This window comes from Stegostoma tigrinum, chromosome 12, assembly GCF_030684315.1.
Source record: "Stegostoma tigrinum isolate sSteTig4 chromosome 12, sSteTig4.hap1, whole genome shotgun sequence".
In the NCBI taxonomy this organism is placed as follows: Eukaryota; Metazoa; Chordata; class Chondrichthyes; order Orectolobiformes; family Stegostomatidae; genus Stegostoma; species Stegostoma tigrinum.
The window spans coordinates 20817875-20838576 of record NC_081365.1 but is presented as its reverse complement, the minus strand read 5'-3'; the positions used below and the strand labels follow the sequence as shown (position 1 = coordinate 20838576).

General features: G+C 42.9%; 1 protein-coding gene across 6 annotated transcripts in view; it reads right to left on the bottom strand.

Annotated features, from left to right (window-relative positions):
• The window catches only part of setd4 (SET domain containing 4), a 75510-nt gene that overhangs the window by 22663 nt on the left and 32145 nt on the right, over positions 1 to 20702 (bottom strand). For 2 of the 6 annotated variants that reach the window (XM_048540181.2, XM_048540180.2), the window contains exons 1-4: positions 15213 to 15624; positions 5922 to 6017; positions 4265 to 4302; positions 1764 to 1852 (exon numbers count right to left, since the gene is read on the bottom strand). In XM_048540181.2, coding sequence (XP_048396138.1) covers positions 1764 to 1852; positions 4265 to 4302; positions 5922 to 6017; positions 15213 to 15309 — 320 coding nt within the window. In that variant the 5' untranslated portion in view covers positions 15310 to 15624. Of the gene's footprint in view, positions 1 to 1763; positions 1853 to 4264; positions 4303 to 5921; positions 6018 to 8307; positions 8423 to 15212; positions 15625 to 20702 lie in introns of those variants that run through there. The other 4 variants (XM_059650184.1, XM_059650185.1, XM_059650182.1 and 1 more) reach the window with 3 other exon arrangements.

Below are 20702 nucleotides of genomic sequence, written 5' to 3'. Positions count from 1 at the left end.
AAGTGGGGGATTTTTTTTAAGAACACATTAAAGCTTATTAAGCATACTCATTATGCACAGATAAAGTGATTTAGGAATACTGTTGACCAGGTTGAGCGTCACTAGATAGAGAAAAATATTTTTCAGAATTCAACAAAGGTTGTCTTTTGAAAATGATAAAACTGAATGACAGCAATATTTCTGTGCTTGGCATTGCTAAGTAAATCAAAAGCTGGTTGAATAGCTGAGTCCTGATCCTATGATCTTATAAGAATTCTCAAAAGGCATCTACTCAAAATGAAAGACAAATTTAATTGTCTTGTACAGCCATTGGGTTTATCCACTAAACTCTTGAGTTGTGTTTGACCTCAGAACGCATCCTGTAAGGTCGTGCGTGGAAACATGAGGTTCTGTAGCTTACACAGGTTTCTCTTTATTCATTCACAGGATGACGGCATCACTGGCGCGGCCAAAATTTAATATTTAATAATATATTTAAATGGCCATTTAATATTACCCATCCTGAATTGCTCAGAGGCCAGTTAAGAGTCAATAACACTGAGGTTGTTGACTCGCTCGCCGAGCTGGCTTGTTCTCGTTCAGACTTTTCATCACCATGCTAGGTGACAGCATCAGCAGAGCCTCCAATGAAGCGATGTTATTCTACTCCGCTTGGAATTTATACAGATCAAATCCGGAAATGACAGTACTCACCGTAATGGACCGGATGGTATAAATTCCAAGCGGAGTAGAATAATATCGCTTCATTGGAGGCTCTGCTGGCACCTAGTATGGTGATGAAAAGTCTGAACGAGAACAAGCCAGCTCGGGGAGCGAGTCAACAACCTCACCCACAACCCGAGCTACAGATCTTTGCCCAAAGTCTTTAGTCAGCCACGTTGCTGAGTCTCATATAAGCTAGACCAGGTAAGGATGGCAGTTTCCTTCCCCATAGAACATTAGTGAGCCAGATGGGTTTTTCCCCGACAATTGGCAATGATTTCACAGTCATCATTAGACTCTTAATTCCAGGTTTTTTAAAAAAATTGATTCAAATCCCACCATCTGCCACAGCAGGATTCGAACCGGTGTCCCAGACACTACCAGGGTCTTTGGATTAACAATCCAATGATAATATCACTCGATCTCCCCACAATTGGTTCCTACTTTATGATTTGGCCAGGACTTAACAGCTTCATTGTAGAATTTTACATCAACTCTTACATTATCCATTAACATGTGACATTAATGTGTGGCAACTGTCTGGCTTGTAATAACTAGCTTCAGTACACAGAAAGTAACCATTTAGTGTTGGAGCAGGCAAAGGACGCTGCCTTTGGCTTCCTCAACCACTCATAGGCTCAAGGCAAATACAGCCATTTCATTTGCAGAATTCTGTGAAATCATCTCAGTGCCGAGCATGAATCTCCCAGATTCCAAGATCCCTCCTTTTCCAGCCCTCCAACCATTCTTAATGCCTGTTGGAATTCTCAAAGTCCTTCCCTCACGATGCAGATAAAAGACGAAGCTGGGGTTTATTTACACACTTGACTGCAGCTCTCTTGTCATCACACAACTATTAAAGAGTTGTTAGCTTTGCACTTTGAACCTCACCCTCCAATAAAGTTTTGCAAAGAAATATATTCAGGAATAAAATACTTGTTTTATGTCTACCATCGTCGGTTGGATTACATTCAGTCTCCATTAAGTAAGGTCACCTGCTTTTATAAGTTGACTTCTACTGGATTAATACAACAGAACCTAGCACAACGGACATAACTTACCTCTTAATGTATTCACCCAAATAACCCCTTAGGATAGTGCTGGTAGTGAGCAGACATTCCTCAGGTAATGCAATAACAAGATCTCCCGGCTAAGGAAGAAACCAAACAGAGTGGCTTTACATTATACATACTTGCTACATTGCTTTTTCAAGAAGCAGGACTAGGCAACAGAGAATCTGAGCTGAAACTTAAAACATTTAATCGGCCCCCATAGCTCCTACCTCAAATTGGAGAAAGTGTGTTAAGAAGAGATAAAAGTCTCACCCACACAAAACAGCATCTCCTAGGGAACAAAGTGACTTTTTCAGAACTCAGTGTACCATTTGTCAGCCGCACCAAGGTGAAAGACCAGCCCAATCACATAGTTAACTGAGTCCCATACACTGCTAACATTGATGAGTATCAGGGACCCAAAGAAAAACTGCAAACTGAACAACAAGCCACTTCACCTGGGACAAAGCATTTGAAAAGAAAGAGGATGAGGAAAGTAATATCATCTTCATCGAGACTGATAACTTTTTAAAATAAATTCACAGCTTAATAGTTGAATGGACATGACAAAGTTTCATGTTGTATGACGTTTACTGTAAAAAAAAGAATAAAAGCACTAGTCAATAAGCACTATCTTTGCAGCCAATTTCTATTTTAAACCACACAGAAAATACGCTATTATTTTTAACACAACCAAGAAAACACAATTCACAGGGATATTTTACATTGTTCCCTAGGCAACATTCAATTTGCCCAGAATTAGTCCAAATCATTTTTATCCTGAGGATTTATTTCTGTTATTTTCCTGACAACTTCTGCATTCCTGCAACTTTCAATCGAGACAGGAAACCTCACAACCTTTAAAAAGTACCTGGTTGAGCAATTGAACGGTCAAATACCACTAGGCCTCCCCACAGTTGGTTCCTACTTTATGATTTGGTCTGGACGCAACAGCTTCATTGTAGAATCATAGTCAACTCTTACATTATCCATTAACATATGACATTAACGTGTGGCAACTGTCTTGCTTGAAATAACTCAGCTTCAGCACGCAGAAAGTAACCATTTAGTGTCGGAGCAGGTAAAGGACTCTGTCTTTTGCTCCCTCAACCACTCACAGGTTCAAGGCAAATACTGCCATTTCACTTAGGGAATTGTGAAATCATCTCAGTGCCGAGCATGAATTTCCCAAATTCCAAGATCCCTCCTTTTCCAGCTTTCCAACCATTCTTAATAAGTGTCGGAATTCTCAAAGTCCTTCCCGCAGAATGCAGGCAAAAGGGACGGCACAGTGGCTAGCACTGCTGCCTTACAGCACCAGGGACCCAGTTTCGATTTCAACCTCAGGTGACTGTCTGTGTGGAGTTTGCATGTTCTCCCCGTGTCTGCGTGGATTTCCTCTGGGTGCTCCAGTTTCCTCCCACAGTCTAAAGATGTGCAGGGTAGGTGGGTTGGCCATGCTAAATTGCCCATAGTTGCGAGGAATGTTTGGGTTGGGTGGGTTACCCGTGGGAAGTACAGGGGTAGGTGAATGGGTCTGGGTAGGATGCTCTTTGAAGGGGTGGTGTGGACTTGTTGGGCCAAATGGCCTGTTTCCATACTATAGAGATTCTATGATCTACAAACATTCAATACAGGGGTCAAGTACTGGGAAGTGAGTCTAATAGGGGTTTAAGAGTAGTTTTTGTTGATACAAACACAATGGGCTGAAGGGCCTCTTCTGTACTATATGATTCTCAGTATGATCCTTAACATTGAGGTAATTTCTCTCCAGCACAAGCCAGGCAAATTTTACAACTTCATTTTAACTCTTCACAAATTCATAAAATCAATTTGAGTGTGAAGTTCCACCCATATTTCAGCGCAGACATTCTGCTTTCAGCCATCCCCAGCTCAGACGCTGGCAGACTAACACACTTGCAAGTCATATTTTAGAAAAGGCTACAACCTGATTCTTACAAGGGCTTACTCTGCATCCCCCCCGTAGTACTTCGAATCACATGGGCCTTCTATCCAGGTGGAAATGCTGAAGTGACGCTTGAGAGGACAACTCTCTTTCACCTTTGGAAGGAAATGCATATCCTAAAGCACAACTATTTACAATCTAATATTTTCAATACTTTCTGCCCACTGGCATCACAACTGCCTTTACCAGTGTCTTCAAGTATGAATGTCTTACATCATTTGTCCCATTTTAATCTTTAACGGCCTCATCACCCAAGCACACATCAGCACAGCTCAAACAAACCCCTTCACCTTTGGGTCTAAGCCCGAAACGTCAGCTTTTGTGCTCCTGAGATGCTGCTTGGCCTGCTGTGTTCATCCAGCCCCACACTTTGTTATCTCGGATTCTCCAGCATCTGCGGTTCCCATTATCTCTGATACCATTTTAATCACGTTCACGCTACATGACTTTTAAAAGCACAATCCCAAAATGTGATGTTCTTATAATCTCCATAAATAACCTAATGAGAAACAAATTGATGGAATTCACTATTCAAATCACTGACCTCAAGTGCTTTTCTGGTCATTAATCCTCTGCCGATACCTGAATGAAAAAGAATGTACACAAGTATTATTTATTCTTTGGCAATATTCAGAGAATGGTTTCAAAAAAATATACATATTACTTATACAATTAGATTACTAGTAATGACCACATTTACATACCACCATTAAAAACTCAAAATAAACACCATAATGAATCTACAAGTGATTCTGTGTGGAAAAAAACCTCGCTGTGCTAGAACCTTGGGTCACAAATCTGCAAAATCATCAGATCCCTTTACTGTTGGCTTGGCACTAAATCAGTTTTCCTGCAGAACACTAATTATTAATAAAACCTGCGACTATAGCACTATTTTCTTTTGGGTAATTTAGGCTGCCTTTTGGAAGTTGAGGGTGCTCAAAAGAATGTAACATTATGTAACAACTTATCAAAAGAGGCCTTTTTAACTTTGTAGAGAGGATATCACCAGACAGCTCGTATCGACTTTGAAATGTGGGCCTTGATGTCACCTTGTTATTCAGAGATGAGAGTGAAAACACTGACATGCTGACATTTTAAATGTGACACTAATGGAATTCGCACAAGCACTGATATCTGTCAATACGCCTCTGCCAATCTCTGACTTTGTAAAGCCTACGTTTTAAAATAATTACTTTAAAGATATGAATCTACATATCAAATAACAGTAGAAAAAGATAGCTGTTACTAATTGCTTTTGAAAGTACCACAGGTCCACAGGCACAAAGGCGCTTTCAAAACAGACACGCTAATTTAATTTTCATTGTTTATTTCCACCAGGCTCAAGAAACAAATTGTGAACTTATCAGCACAATTTACTTGCTGTATTCAAACATGCTTCACAATCAGATATCAGACATCTTACAACACACCTCTGAAGCAGATGAGATTTGCATCCAACGCCACTAACTCAGAGGCAGGGGCTCTACCACTGTGCCACAAGAGCCCTTAAGCTTCACTGTGAGGTATTTTATAATCAACATGTTCAGAGATGTTATTGCACATTCTGGAGCAGATGGGGCTTAAATCCAGAGGTAGGGCTATCATAGCACCTCTACAGCCTCTCAGGCTACAGCTGAACATTTTTCTTTCCCAAGTGTTTCTAAATCAATTACCAATTTACATGCAAAAGCTGTGAGAGGCAATGTAATGGCAACAAACGAGAGGGATAGGTAGACGAGAAGGAAGGGACTGATTCAAAATAGAGTTGGAGTGGGAAATAAGACATTCCATCCCACCGTGCCCACCTTACTCAAAAGGAGACTGCAGTCAGACTGAATAAAACTGAATTGTGAACACTGTAATCCAATCTTGGTCCATTTGGTCAAAGGAGAGGGGCCTCACTAGCTAGGCCATTATTTATTGCTTATTTCTAATTGCCCTTGATAAAGTGTGGTAAGCTGCCTTTTTGAATTGTTGCAGCCCTTAGTGCATAAAGTTGTGGTTAACCCTAGTTTGATATTTGTGCATACAGGTATATCTAAGTAGGAAAATACCCCTGACATTAAAATAAATATACAGTATCACAACACAATATGAAATGCTCTAGCTGTACCCCGCCCTTGTTCATTCAGTGACTATTTAAATGTTGAAGCAAGTTTATGAGGGAGGGACCCTCAATATAAAATGAAGTCACGTACCTGGAAAATCTGCTGGCACCAAGTAGAAGCCATCAAAGCCCTTCTTTTTAAGCCACTTCCTCAGCTGCACAAAATCTGGTTCATGACTGATGTTGGCTGTGCAAAATTGACAGGCTTAATTACAATCTTACAGGCTATTCCGTTTAAGTGTCTACATCACACTTGTTTATCTGGCTGGAACTGAATCAATATTGCACATAAATGTGCATTCTCTTCCAAATGGCAATGTGTATTTCTTCTTGGACTCTCTCTGCTGAAGACTGCAACTCAAACTGGGATATAATTTCACAGGGCAGTCTAGTACCTGTTCTTCACCACCCAGGCTATAGGGGAACTGCATAGCCTTATCCCAATTTTGTAAGGCTTCTAGATGCTTATTTCTTTCCTACAGCAACACTACATTGCAATGAGCAATAGGAGCCCTAGGGCGACTGATACCATCCAACTACTTGCACAACTAAGGCCACAAGATATAGCAACATAATTAGGTTATATGGCCCATTTAGTCTGCTCTGTTATTCAATCATGGCTCATATCTTTCTTAACCCTGTTCTCCTGCCTTCTCCCCATAACCGTTGATCCCCTTGCTGATCAAGAACCTATTTGTACCTGTCTTAAATAGACTCAATGACTTTACCTGCAAAGCCTTCTGCAGCAATGAGCTCCACGGATTAACTGTCCTCTGGCTGAAGAAATCCTTCCTCATCTCAATTCTAAAGGGTCATCCCTTCATTCTGAGGCAGTGCCCTCAGGTCCTAGCCTCTCCTTCTCGTGGAACTATCTTCTCCACATTCACTGTACCTGTGCCTGTCATTATTCTGTAAGTTTCAATCAGATCCCCCTTATCCTTTGAAACTCCATCAAGTATAGACCCAGAGTCCTCAACCACTCCTCATATGCCCCTCATTCCTGGGATCATTCTTGTGAACCTCCTCTGGACTCTTCTAAAGCCAGCACATCCTTTCTTAGATACTGGACACAAACCTGCTCACAATATTCCAAATGCAGTCTTACCAGAGCCTTTTACAGCCTCAACAGTAACAGTCTGCTGTTGTATTCTAGCACTCCCGAAGTGAATGCTAACGTTACATTTGCCTTCCAAGCTGCTAACTGCACCAGCGCGTTACCCGTAAGAGAATCCTGCCTTAGGAATTCCAAACCCTTTTGCACTCCAGGATTCTCCAATTTCTCCATTTCAGCCTTTCCCCATTTAGAAAACATTTTTCTGTTTTTTGCCACCAAGTGGATAACTTCACACTTTCCCACATTGTATTCTGTCTGGCACTTCTTCGCACAGTTTCCTAGCCTGTCCAAGTCCTTCTGCAGCCTTCCCACCTCCTCAACCCTCGTTGTGTTATTGCAAACATAGCAACAATGTCCTTAGTTCCTCCATCTAGATCATTAATGTATAATATGAACCGCTGTGATCCCAACACTGACCTCTGCAGATCTCCACTGCCATTCTGAACAAGGCCCCCTTTATCCACATTCTCTGCCTTCTGCCAGCCAGCCAATCCTCTATCCATGCCAGTACCTTGTCCCTAACACCATGGGCTCTTAATTTATTTATCAGCCTCTTGGGCAGCTCTCTCAAAAGCCTAGAAACATGGGTAATTCAGCCCTTTGAGCCCTCTCCCACCATTTACCATGATCTTGGCTGATCTTCTCCTGGTCTCAACTCCACGTTTTTGCCTGCTCCCTGTAGCCCTTTACCCTGATTTTCATCAGAAATATATCTATTTCTTTCTCCAACCTGTTAATTGATTCTGCCTCCATTGTACCCTGGGGCAGGGAGTTCCACAGATTCACGACCCTCGGACACAGAGGTGATTTCTCCTCGCCTCAGTTCTGAACCTACCTCCTCTCACTCTATATCTGTGACCTCTTGTTTGACACACGGGGGAACATCCACCGTAACAATCTCTTTCAGCATTTTATATACATCAATCAAATCCTACGCTTCACCCACGTCCATTCCTCTGAACTCCAGCGAGTACAGGCCCAAGTTATTCAATGGCTCTTCATATGATAGCCAATTCATTCCGGGGAATCAATCTGGTGAACCGCCTCTTAACCTGCATCCAGTGCGACCACTTCCTTCCTCAAGTAAGGACACCAAAACAAGACAATACTCCAGGTGCGGTCTCACCAACACCTTATATAATTGTGACAACACTTTTCTTCTAAAAATCCAGTCCATTTACAATAAATGCCAAAATTCCATTCGCCTTTCTTAATATATGCTGCAACTGTATACCCACATTCTACAAGTAATGCACAAGGACACCTGTATCCCTCTGCACTGATGCACTCTGAATCCATTTCCCATTTAAATAATAATTTTTCCCTTTATTTTTCCAGCCAAAATAGATAAGCCTGCACTTACCCACATTAAACTCCACCTGCCAGATTCTGGCCCATTCTCCCGGCCTATCGATATCCTTCTGGAAATCCAAATGGATCATGTCCACTGGTTCATTAGCTCCTCAAAGAATTCGAACCAATTTGTCAGGCATGACCTCCCCTTGATAACGCCGTGCAGACTCCACCCTATTTTACCATCCACTTCCAAGTACTCCGCAATCTCATGCTTAATAATGGATTCTAAAATCTCCCCAACGGCCAAGGTCAGGCTAACAGGCCTATAATTTCCTGAATTCTGCATCCACCCTTTCTTAAACAGGGTGTTATATTCCTCATTTTCCAGTCGTATGGGACCCTACATGACTCTGGTGATTCCTGAAAGATCCCCAACAATGCCTCCACAATCTCCTCAACTGTGTCCTCCAGAACCCTGGGATATAGTCAATCCAGTCCAAGTGATTGATCCCACCTTCAGATATTTCAGCTTCCTCAATATTTACTCCTTAATGATCGTCACTACACTCACCTTCACCTCCCGCCTCTCTTCAAGTTCTGGTATGCTGTTGGTGTCTTCCACTGTGAAAACTGATGCAAAGTACCTTTTCAGTTCCTCCAGCATTTCCCTGTTCCCCTTTACTACTTCTCCAGCCTCATTTTCCAGTGGTCCAGTGTCCACTTTTGTCTCACTCTTTACCTCTTAAATATCTGCAATTTTTTTTCATATCACTAGCTGCCTTCCCCTTAAAATTCACCATCTACTTCCTTATTGAATTTTTAGATGCCCTCTGCTGGTTTTTAAAGGCTTCCCAAACTCCAGCTTCCCACTAATCTTCACCACACTGCATGCATTTCCTTTTCTTTTTAAGCTGTTCCTGACTTTTCTTGTCAGCTTTGGTTGCTTTATCCTCCCCTAAATATTTCCTTTCCCTTGGGATGAATTTCTGCTGTGCCTCCCTAATTAGCCCCGGAAACTCCTGCCATTGCAACTCCACCTTCCCTGCTCAGCTATCCTTCCAATCAACTCTGGCCAGCTCTTCCCTCGTGTCTTTGTAGTTATCTTCACTCAGTTGTAAGATTGTTACATCTGATTCAAGCTTCTGCCCCTCAAACCTTGGGGTGAATTCTACTATACAAGGTCAATACCGCCAGGGATTCCTTCACCTTAGCTCATCCAGCCAAACAGTCTCGTTTACCTGAATTTGACCCATATTCCTCTAAATCTTTCCTGTCCATGCACTGTCCAAATAGCTTTTCAATGCATTAACTGAACTTGCCTCCACCACTTCATCTGGCAGCTCATTCCATATACACACCACTCTCTGTGAAAAAGTTGCCCCTTAGGTCCCTTTTAAATCTTTCCCCTCTCACCTTAAACCTGTGCCCTCTAGTTTTGGACTCTCCTCTCCTGGGGAAAAGGACTTTGGCTGTCTATGCTCGTCATGATTTTATAAACGTCTAGAGGGTCGCTCGTCAGCCTCCAAGGCTTTAGGGGGAAAAAAAAGTCCCAACCTATCCAGCCTCTCCTTATATCTCAACCCCTCCAGTTCCAGTAACATCCTTGCTAATATTTTTTGCACTTTCTCCAGTTTAAGTAACATCCTTCCTATAGCAGGGAGACCAGAATTGTATGCAGTACTCCAAAAGTGACCTTACCAATGACTTGTACAGTCTCAACATGACATTCCATCTCCCGCATTTGATGCACGGACCAATGAAGGCAAGCATGCCAAAAGCCTTCTTCACCACCCTATCAATCTGTGATGCCACTTTCAAGAAACTATGTACCTGCACCCCTAGATCTCTGTTTGACGACACTCCCCAGGGTGCTACTCTTAACTATAGAAGTCCTGCCTTGGTTTGTCTTATAAAAGTGCTTCACCTTGCATTTACCAAAATTAAACTCCATCTGCCATTCCTCAGCCTACTGGTTCAGTTGATCAAAATCCCATTGTACTCTTAGATAACCTTCTTCACTGTCCACTTTCCCACCAATTTTGGTGTCTTTCACAAACTTACTAACTGTGCCTCCTATACTCACATCCAAATTGTTTACATAAAAGGTCAAATAACAGTTTGGCCCAGGAGCCAGGACCCAGTACAAGCCTTGCCGCAAACCAATGGTCGCAGGACTCCAGTCTGAACAACAACCCCCTACTATCACCCTCTGTCTCCTACCATCAAGGCAATTTTGTATCCAATTGGTTATTGCCTCTGGATCCCATGTGATCTGAACTTACTAACCAGTCTACCATGCTGAACCTTGGTGAAGGCCTTGTTAAAGTCCATGTAGACAGCATCTACCACTCTGCTTTCAGCTATCTTCTCGGTCACCTCTTCAAAAAACTCCATCAAGTTTGTGAGACATGATTTCCCAAGCACAATGCCATGCTGACTATCCCCAATCAGTCCTTGCCTTTGCGAATGCATGCAGAATCCCTTCCAATAACATACCCACCACTGACATCAGACTCACCCAAATGTAGTTCCCTGGCTTTATCTTGCAGCCTTTCCTAAATAATGGCACAACATTAGTCACCCTCCAGTCTTCCAGCACCTCATCCATGGCTATCGATGACACAAATATCTCTGTTAGGTGCCCCACAATTTCTTCCCCAGCTTCCCACAATGTCCTAGCATACACTTGATCAGGTCATAGGGATTTATCTATCTTTATGTGTTTTAGGACCTCCAGTACCTCCTGTTCTGTAATGTGAACTCTTTGCAAGATAATATTATTTATTTTGGCGTAGCCATCATAACTCTGTTACTTTTACAATAGTCATGGAAAAGGATAGGTACATACAGCAGGGTAAGGTCTATAATTGGGGGAAGGCCGATTACAATTCTGTTAGGCAAGCACTGGGTAACATTAAATGGGAACTGATGCTGTCAGGGAAGAGCACTATTGAAATGTGGAGATTATTTAAGGAATGCATACTGCGTGTGCTCGGTATGTTTGTCTCCGGCAGGCAGGGAAGATGCAGTCGAGTGAGGGATCCTTGGTTCTCAAGAAAGGTCGAACGACTAGTTAAGAGGAAGAAGGATGCTTACATAAAGCTTAGGAAACAAGGAGTGGAAAATCCTCTAGAAGGACACAGGTTAGCCAGGAAGGTGTTGAAGAACGGGCTTAGAAGAGCTATAAGGGGGCATGAGGAAACCTTGGCAGGATCATAGGATCAAGGAAAACTCCAAGGCTTTTTACACATATGTGAGGAATAACAGAATGACCAGAGAAAGGGTAGGGTTGATCAAGGATTGCAAAGGAAATTTGTGCACGGAGCCTATAGAGATAAGAGAGGTCCTTTATGAATATTTTTCTACGGTATTTACAACTGAGAGACACCTAGTTGTAGAGGAGGACAGTGTGAAACAGGCTATTAGACTAGAGGAGGTGGATGTTAGTAAGAAAGATGTACTAGGAATTTTGAGGAACTTGAAGACAGATCAGTCCCCTGGGCCTGTTGGGAAGCGAAGGAAGAGATCGCAGGGCCTTTGGCATTGATCTTTTTGTCATCACTGTCCATGGGCATTGTGCCGGAAGATCAGAGAGAGGTAAATGTCATTCCCTTGTTCAAAAAAGGGAATAGAATTAACCCTGGAAATTACAGGCCAGTTAGTCTTACGTCAGTGGTGGGCAAGTTATTGGAAAGGGCTCTGAGAGATACAATTTGTGATCACTTAGAAAAGCACAGTTTGATTCATGACAGTCAGTATGGATTTTGTGAGGGGTAGATCATGCCTCACAAACCTGCGTTGCCAGCAGCAGTTGTGGAAGCAAGGTCATTGGGGTCATTTAAGAGACTGCTGGACATGCATATGGTCACAGAAATTTGAGGGTGCATCCATGAGGATCAATGGTCGGCACAACATTGTGGGCTGAAGGGCCTGTTCTGTGCTGTACTGTTCTATGTTCTATGTTCTATGTTCTCTCAGTTCCCTAGCTTCTATGTCTTTGTTCACAGTAAATACTGACACGGGGGAAGGCAATGGCCTAGTGGTATTATCACTGGACTGTTAATTCAGAGACCCGCCCAGGCAACATTCTGGGGACGAGGTTCAAATCCCACCATGGCAGATGGTAGAATTTGAATTCAATAAAACAAAATCTGGAAATAAGAATCTAAGAATGACTGTGAATCTATTGCAGATTGTCTTTAAAACAAAATCTGGTTCACTCATGTCCTCAGGGAAGGAAATTGCCATCCTTACCTGGTCTGGGTCTACATATGACTCCAGACCACAGCAATGTGGTTGACTCTGAACTGCCTGCTAGGCAATTAGGGATGGGCAATAAATGCTGCCGAGCCAGTGATGCCCTCATCCCATTAATGAATAGAAGAAAAAAATAATTTAGGATCTCACCTATCTCCTGTGGTTCCACACATAGGTAGCCTTGTTGAACTTTTACACACTTCTTGCTAACAATTTAATTTTGTTTCTTACTAACAAGACAGACCTTCCCCCTCTGCCCATCTGCCTGTACTTTCGATAGGGCACATAGCCATGGATATTTAGATCCCATTGCAGCCACATCGATGTGATGCCCAAAACATTGTACTGCCAATTGCAAACTGCACTACAAGCTCATTTACCTTGTAACCTATACTGTTTGCATTTAAGTGCAGTACTGTTAGTCTTACATCACCTTCGCTCCTTTTCGTAGGCGTCCCCTTACCTGCTGTGCCTGAAGTTAGATTCCTGACCCCTTCCATATTCTCCGTCCTATTACTTGTTCTGGGAACTTAAATGACCCCTCCTTTACTATTTTAAAGTCTTTGTGACCTCGATTTACCTCAATTTGTGTCATCGGGTCATCAAACTTATTACAAAAACTTGGTGCATTAAAATATGAAGCCTTTGTTTGCGCCATTAACAAATTTTCCTTGCACTTTTATGGTTCCTCAATACAATATTACATTCACATATTCTGACCCTTCCTTTTATTTTCTGGTTACAATCAACCCCATCAGTAACTAGTAACCCTACTGTCTCCTTCATTTCTCATTTTATAATTTTGCGTGCAACTAACACTTCCACCCCCAGTATGTAATTTAAAACCCTACCCACAACCCTAGTTGTGCAATTAACCAGGACTCTGGTCCGGCATGATTCAGGTGGAGCCCATCTCATCAGAACAGCTCCCTCCTTTCCCAGTTGAATTTGAACCCTTTCTCCCACACCAATCCTAAAGCCACGTGTTTAGCTCTTTAATACTGTTGACCCTGTGTCAATTTAGTCAGAGTAGAATTTCAATTGAACCATTAAGATCAATGCGCAGCATCAACATGAAAGTAAAATCCCTTCTTGGTCAAAGGTTATTTTTTATTCATTCCCAGGGTGAGGGTGTCACCAACTGGGGCAGCATTTGTTGTCCAGAGCGCAGCTAAGAATCAATCACATTTTTTGTGGAGTGGCATGTAGGCCAGGCCAGGTAAGGATGACAGCTTCTTTCCCTAGAAAACATTAAAGAGTTGAAGCTAACGATGTAGCGATTAGAACATTAACAGCAACTTGCAATGTCTGAGTCACGGGAAGCTTTGTGCAGCCTCTACCCTCATGAAGATTTTGTAATGCACCAGTTTTTGATATGATCTCTAAATGATGCTATTAACTGAATTCAGTCAATGCAGCATTAAAATTTGGGCAACACTTCTGAGTCAGGGACAAGAGGTGATTTTAAAAATCAAGGTCATTTTTCAGTAAGCCTCTTTCTTTCAATGGGGATCCCAAAAGGAACAAAAAAAATGCACGAAAACCTCTGCTGCATACGGTCTAAGCTGTATATTTCACAACTGAGCTCCTGTAAAACTGGTACATTCATTTTAGGTACTGATTTTTGTTTTATTCTTGTCTTTTTCTCCCCCCCGCCTCCTGGCCTGGAGTGTTAATCCTGATCTCTCAGTCTGCAGAACGTGCCCTCCAACCCCACCACACCCGGCACCTTCCCCTGCAACCGCAGGAAATGCTACACTTGCCCCCACACCTCCTCCCTCACCCCTATCCCAGGTCCCAAGATGACTTTCCATATTAAGCAGAGGTTCACCTGCACATCTGCCAATGTGGTATACTGTATCCATTGTACTCGGTGTGGCTTCCTCTACACTGGGGAAACCAAGCGGAGGCTTGGGGACCGCTTTGCAGAACACCTTCGCTTGGTTCGCAATAAACAACTGCACCTCCCAGTCGCGAACCATTTTAACTCCCCTTCCCATTCCTTAGATGACATGTCCATCCTGGGCCTCCTGCAGTGCCACAATGATGCCACCCGAAGGTTTCAGGAACAGCAACTCATATTCCGCTTGGGAACCCTGCAGCCCAATGGTATCAATGTGGACTTCACCAGCTTCAAAATCTCCCCTCCCCCGTCCGCATCCCAAAACCAGTCCAACTGTCCCCGCCTCCCTAACCTGTTCTTCCTCTCACCTATCCCCACCTCCCACCTCAAGCTGCACCTCCATTTCCTACCGACTAATCTCATCCCGCCCCCTTGACCTGTCCGTCCTCCCTGCCTATACTCTCCTCTCCACCTACCATCTCCTCTATCCATCTTCGATCCACCTCCCCCTCTATTCCTATTTATTTCAGAACCCTCTCCCCATCCCCCTTTTTCTGATGAAGGCTCTACGACTGAAACGTTAGCTTTTACGCTCCTAAGATGCTGCTTAGCCGGCTGTGTTCACCCAGCTCCATAGTGTGTTATCTTGCATTTGAGCTCCTGCGTTTCAGATCCGGTTTGGGACTTGCCAATAGATGGCGATCCTCATCTAACCCAAAGCTCGAAGGAAGTCACACACAGCAATGCGGACAGTGATGCTACAAGGGCCTGTACATCTATTCGGTCTCACTGCCTTAACGTGTCAGTGTGCTGAACCGGAGAGAGAAACTACAGTTGCCCCGGGATGCTGTTTAATCTCGCCTGGGTTTTACCTCCAGCCTCCACCGCGTGTGTTCCCTGGCACTCCCGGCTCACGCAATCTCTCCGCCTCCTTCTTCTGTAAGCCCGACCTTTCCTTTTGGACATCATTCATATACATAACCACAATATTGCAACAATATCAATCTTCTCAGGGCGTTTTTTTACGAAAAAAAACCCGCGATTTTTGTTTTGGGGAAAAAAACTGAAGTTAACTTTTACACACAAGTCTGCAACAGTCATGTGTAATAGAGTACGCGCCTCTGTGGCTCTGTTAACCCAGTCAGCTTTCACAATGCACTGATCAAAGTCAGTGCACGACCGGAAAGATTTTTGCAATTAGATTCCTCCCACGCTCCCCAAAAAAAAATTGATACCAGTCCAGTTTGGCCCTCCCGGGTCCCTGTTTCTGTCCCACCGTGGATTTTGCCACCAAATGACGCCTTGCTAAAAGGGGTACTGCCCCCTAAAGGCGGAATCATGTGCACTCAGTAAAAAGCACGACGGTGTGGTAGAGGCTTTTTGGTTCCTTACCCTACCCTGGTTGTCAACTTGCCTGCTTGGGAGATCATCTTGAAGGAAGTCAAGGGCATCTCCATCTCCATGCTCACCATGCAAGTGGAAAGTTGCCAGGGCTGGTTGGCGGGTGGAGACAGCGGTGGACACTGCCACTGCTATTTTTTAAAGGACTTAACTGCAAGGCCACACTGCTGTGAAGAGCGTTTCATATGGCCTACTGTTATAGACCAGACCAGACCCCTCAAAAGTATTTTAGGAAGGTAGCTTAGTCCCAAGGGAGAAGGGTAACTTCTTCAGAGTAGGCATCCTTAGAAGAGGCATCACAATGGGGTTAAAATTGTATCAGAGATAATAGGAACTGCAGATGCTGGAGAATCTGAGATAACAAGGTGTAGAGCTGGATGAACACAGCAGGCCAAGCAGCATCTTAGGAGCAGGAAGGCTAATGTTTCGGGGTCTAGGCCCTTGTTAGCTTAGTCCCTAACTTTTTCTGACTTTAAAGGTAGATGTTAAGTGGGTATTCCAAACGTAATGCGACCGTTCAAACTACTCGACATTAAGCTAAACACAATTTATTTAAACACTATCATTAAAATACAAACAAAAGAAAGAGGAATTTAGATTAACTTAACTATTGGAAAATGTAACCGAATAATTGTTACAGTTATCTATTAGTAATTAACTGCTCCAATAATCTAACATCCCATAAACACACACCTTGGCAGAAAGGTAAATTCAGACACAGATTCTTACGTGGAATTCTCTAATTCAAGAAGAAATAACGTCAAGAGAGATTTCAGAGAAAGTAGCGGCTAGGAATCATTTTACTGAATCTTCCAACCCTTCTGGGATCCCCAACAGCTTCTGACTGCTACAGCTGAAACAATAACTATAAAATCTGGTTTGTGAGAGCTGGCCACTCCCCTTCTATTGTTACAGCTGTCTTAAAAAAAACCTAAAGGTCTCCTAAGTTATTTACTTGAGCCAGTTCGGTGCCTCTGCCTTTCGAATTCCTCTTCAAATAAACTCAGGACAAAATAACGTTTTTAAAGTAACAGCATTGTCACACCCACTGATGACAAGGGCTCATAAAGAGGGTATGGGGAGATATTAGGAGATAGCAAGAACTGCAGATGCTGGTGTCAGAGTTGATGCAGTTTGGAGCTAAAGGAACACAGCAGATCAGGCAGCATCAGAGGAGCAGGAAAGTCAACATTTCGGGTTTACACTCTTATTTGGGACGCATGAAGGGTATAAACCCAAAATGCGACTCTTCTGCTCCTCTGATGCTGCCTGACCTGCTGTGTCCCTCCAGCTCCACACTGTATTGAGTTTGAGATATTGTAGGAGAAGTCTTAGGGCCCCTTCAACTAACTACCAGTGAGCTGCCTCTAGGTGTCTGTTGTGTTTGGCTGTCAATCAGAGGTTAATCTCTGCTGTCAGGAAGATTCCAGTGGGGTCCCCAACCCATCCACACATGGACATTAAAGTATACAGTTTGGCTAACCAAAACTGCATGGTGGATTCCTCCACCAGTAATGATGCTCTACAGAAGAGTCTGAGGAAGGGTCACTGGACCCAAAACGTTAACTCTCTTTTCTTTCTTCACAGATGCTGCCAGACCTGCTGAGCTTTTCCAGCAACTTTGTTTTTCTTCCTGATTTACAGCATCCTCAGTTATTTCGATTTAAATTTACTGGGATATTGGATTTCAGTTTTTAAAAAGTGTGTGAAAACAGGGAAAATATATTGTACTTTTATGAAGTTCTGGTTAGTCCACAACAAGAGTATTGCATCTAATTCTGGTCACCACACTTTAGAAAGGATATTGAACTCCTCAAGGTGGTGCAGAGCAGAATGCTTCTATGAATGAAGGGTGTGAGCTCTAGAGTTATGTTGCAAAAGCTGGGGTTGTTCTCCAGCAGTTGAAGGGGCAATTAATGGAATGCAAATGAACTGGAAGATATTGCTTATTGTAAATCACCATCATTTGAAGATTCCTGCTCACAACGTTGTACTTTAATCATGAGACAGCAAATAACGTGTTGTAGATGCTCCTGTGGGTAACTGTTCCGCAAGGTTAGCCTGGGATTGACTCAGAGGTATCTTAAAGCCTACTCTCTGAATTTGCATTTGGAATTTTAAAGGGCCATTTATATTCAGAGGACAACAATTCACACCAAGGTAAGCAATTTGTTACTTTTATTTATTCATGGGATTTGGGCATCACTGGCCGGGCCACAATTTATTGTTCATCCTTACTTGCCCTTGAAAAGGTGGTGATGAGCTGCCTCCTTGAACTGCTGTAGTCCACTCAGTGTAGGTACACACACAATGCTGTTCGGGAGAGACAGCTCCAAGATTTTGCCATGGCGACACTGAAGGAACAGCAATGTATGTACAAGTCAGGGTGACGAAATTCAAAGATAAATTAGGAGTGAAGCCATTGAGATACCTCCCTGTGACTTGGAGGGGAATTTGTAGCTGGCAAGGTTCCCATATCCCATGCTGCCCTTATCCTCTAGACAGCGGCGGTTGTGGGTTTGGAAGGAGCTCTCAAAACAAATGTGAATTTCTGCAGTTCCTCTGGTAAATGGCACACACGGCGCTACTGAGTGTTGGTGGTGGAAGGAGTTTCTGTTTGTGGATGTGACTCTGCTTAAGCAGGCTGCTTTGCCCTGGAAGGTGTCAAGCTTCTACAGTGTTGTTGCTCAGCTCGCTGAACTCTGGATCTGCTTTCTGAGCTTCAATTAACAAAGACAAGTCAAACACTTCCTTCGGACATTCCTCCCTCTTAAATAAATTTTCACCTACCCTAATATCCACTTGCAGTGTTTCTGTGATGTCTGATAATGGACTTTATTTCGTCATTGCTCTGAAAAGTATCCAGAACTTGTTCCTGCAGCTGTTACATCTCGTTATCGTCAAATGGACTCACTGTGATCACTCCTGCTAATTCATTCACCAAGAACAGGAACTGGGAATATACTCTACCAGCATTTGGCCCTCCTTGAACTCTCTAGACAGAAAATGTAACCTTTCTCTAGCAGGGAGGTTTCAGTTGTTCATGTATCCCTGAGTTTAGTCCTAAACTTGAATGCTTAGAAGCAAAAGGAGTCCCTCCTGTATTTCAATTAATGTAGCGCTAGCCTTTTAACAATCTCTGCCTTTTTACTTCCCAAATCATCTGGGCTATTTATGAAACAGTTAATGAACACTAGATGCCTACTTGTCTCAGTGGGTAGCACCCCCTTACCTCTTGGGCCATGTAGGTCACAAGTTCAAGCCCCACTTCAGAATTTGAACAATTTTAAGGGCTCTTCTGGCACTCAAATAGCGTCCATAACTCTGAACCACGTGGCCTGGATTCAAGCCTCACCTACTTCAGAGATGTGAAATAATGTTCTGAATGGGTTGATTAGAAAATATCTTAAGGGACACTGTGGTAGTGCAATTCTGACAAAATGGTAAGGTAGACAAAGAGGGAGGGTGTTAAATTAAAGCGGAGAATGGGGAAATAATGTACTACAACGCTTATGTGTCAACCTCTCTATCTCTGTCTTTTTAGCTCTGGTAGAATCATAGAATCCCTGCAGTGCAGAAGCAGACTGTTTGGCCCATCAAGTCCACACTAAACCTCCAAAGAGCACCCCACTAAATCCCACCCCATCCCTCTAACGTTGCATTTCCCATGCCGAAATAACCTAACCTGCACAATCTTTGTATTGTGGAAGGAAACCACAACCGAGAAGAATCCCATGCAGACACAACAAGAACGTGCAAACTCCACACAGATGGTCACCCAAGGATGGAATTAAACAGAGGTCCCTAGTGCTACAAAGCACAGTGCTAACCACTGAGCCACCATGCCACCCACTGGTAGAAAATTCCAGTTCCAATTTTGCTAATTCAATCAACCTGTCTTTTGCAATCTTAGGGATAGCTCTTCCATTCGTAAGAAGGCTTTAACAGTGTCCAGTGCCACTTTTTAAAAGTATAATATTTACTGTTTCCCTTAATCCTTTATTACCCACAAACCACACACTTTGTTCTTGTCATGCCAACCTAGAAAGGGTGGAATTTGATACTCGAGTCCCACTACTCCCAGGGCTGTCACAACAGTTTAAGATTTAATGAAATTCATCAAAAAATCCTCAATTTTCCAACCTGATGAACTCAGGTTAACAAAAAATATGGAACAGGTTTCTGCAATTTAAGAAGAAACCTATTTATCATAAATGAAATCAATTCTAACAACAGACAAACAAATATGAATTATCAATTTGAACTCTTTAAACTCTAACCCCTGTTAAACCGTTACACAACACGTGCAGACGTAGTCCATGAAACAAATAGATAGTATGGGTAGAGAAATTTTTTTTAGGGGGACACAGATCAATAGCACCAGCCCACAGCATTCAATGAAGTGCCCTTTTGCCCCTTCTGAGTCATTCTGATCTCTGGGCTTCTTTCCAAGTCTTAACAGTTCTTTCCAACACACACAGGACAGCTGGCCAGCTCAGAGAGTAAGATAAAAACCAGATACTGAAGTCCTGTCAGTGTTGTGAAGCAAGGAAACCTCACGGCACACCCAGTGCCCAGCTATTTAAAAAAAATGTTTTTCCTGCAAAACAATAGATTACTTTCAGAAACTGCATTGAAGTAACACACAGTCAATGCACAGTAAAAGTAGCTAATCACTCAAAGCAATTAATGAGATCGAGGAGACTACAAAGACAGACGTATTCTTGGGAAAAAGATGTTCCGGATCTAGCTTTTGCCAAGATGATATTTATGACAACGGATATCTCACTCATTTTAAGCATGGCTCAGGGGCAAGTGTTGCCATATTATTAGATGACATGCCATGAGTGTTATACAGCCTACAGCAGTGCAGGTACATTGTCGAGGAGCACGGGACCAACGACGAAAGGTATGCTGCAATTAACTTTGCATCAGACATGGTATCATGTCGTGGAAAGCCT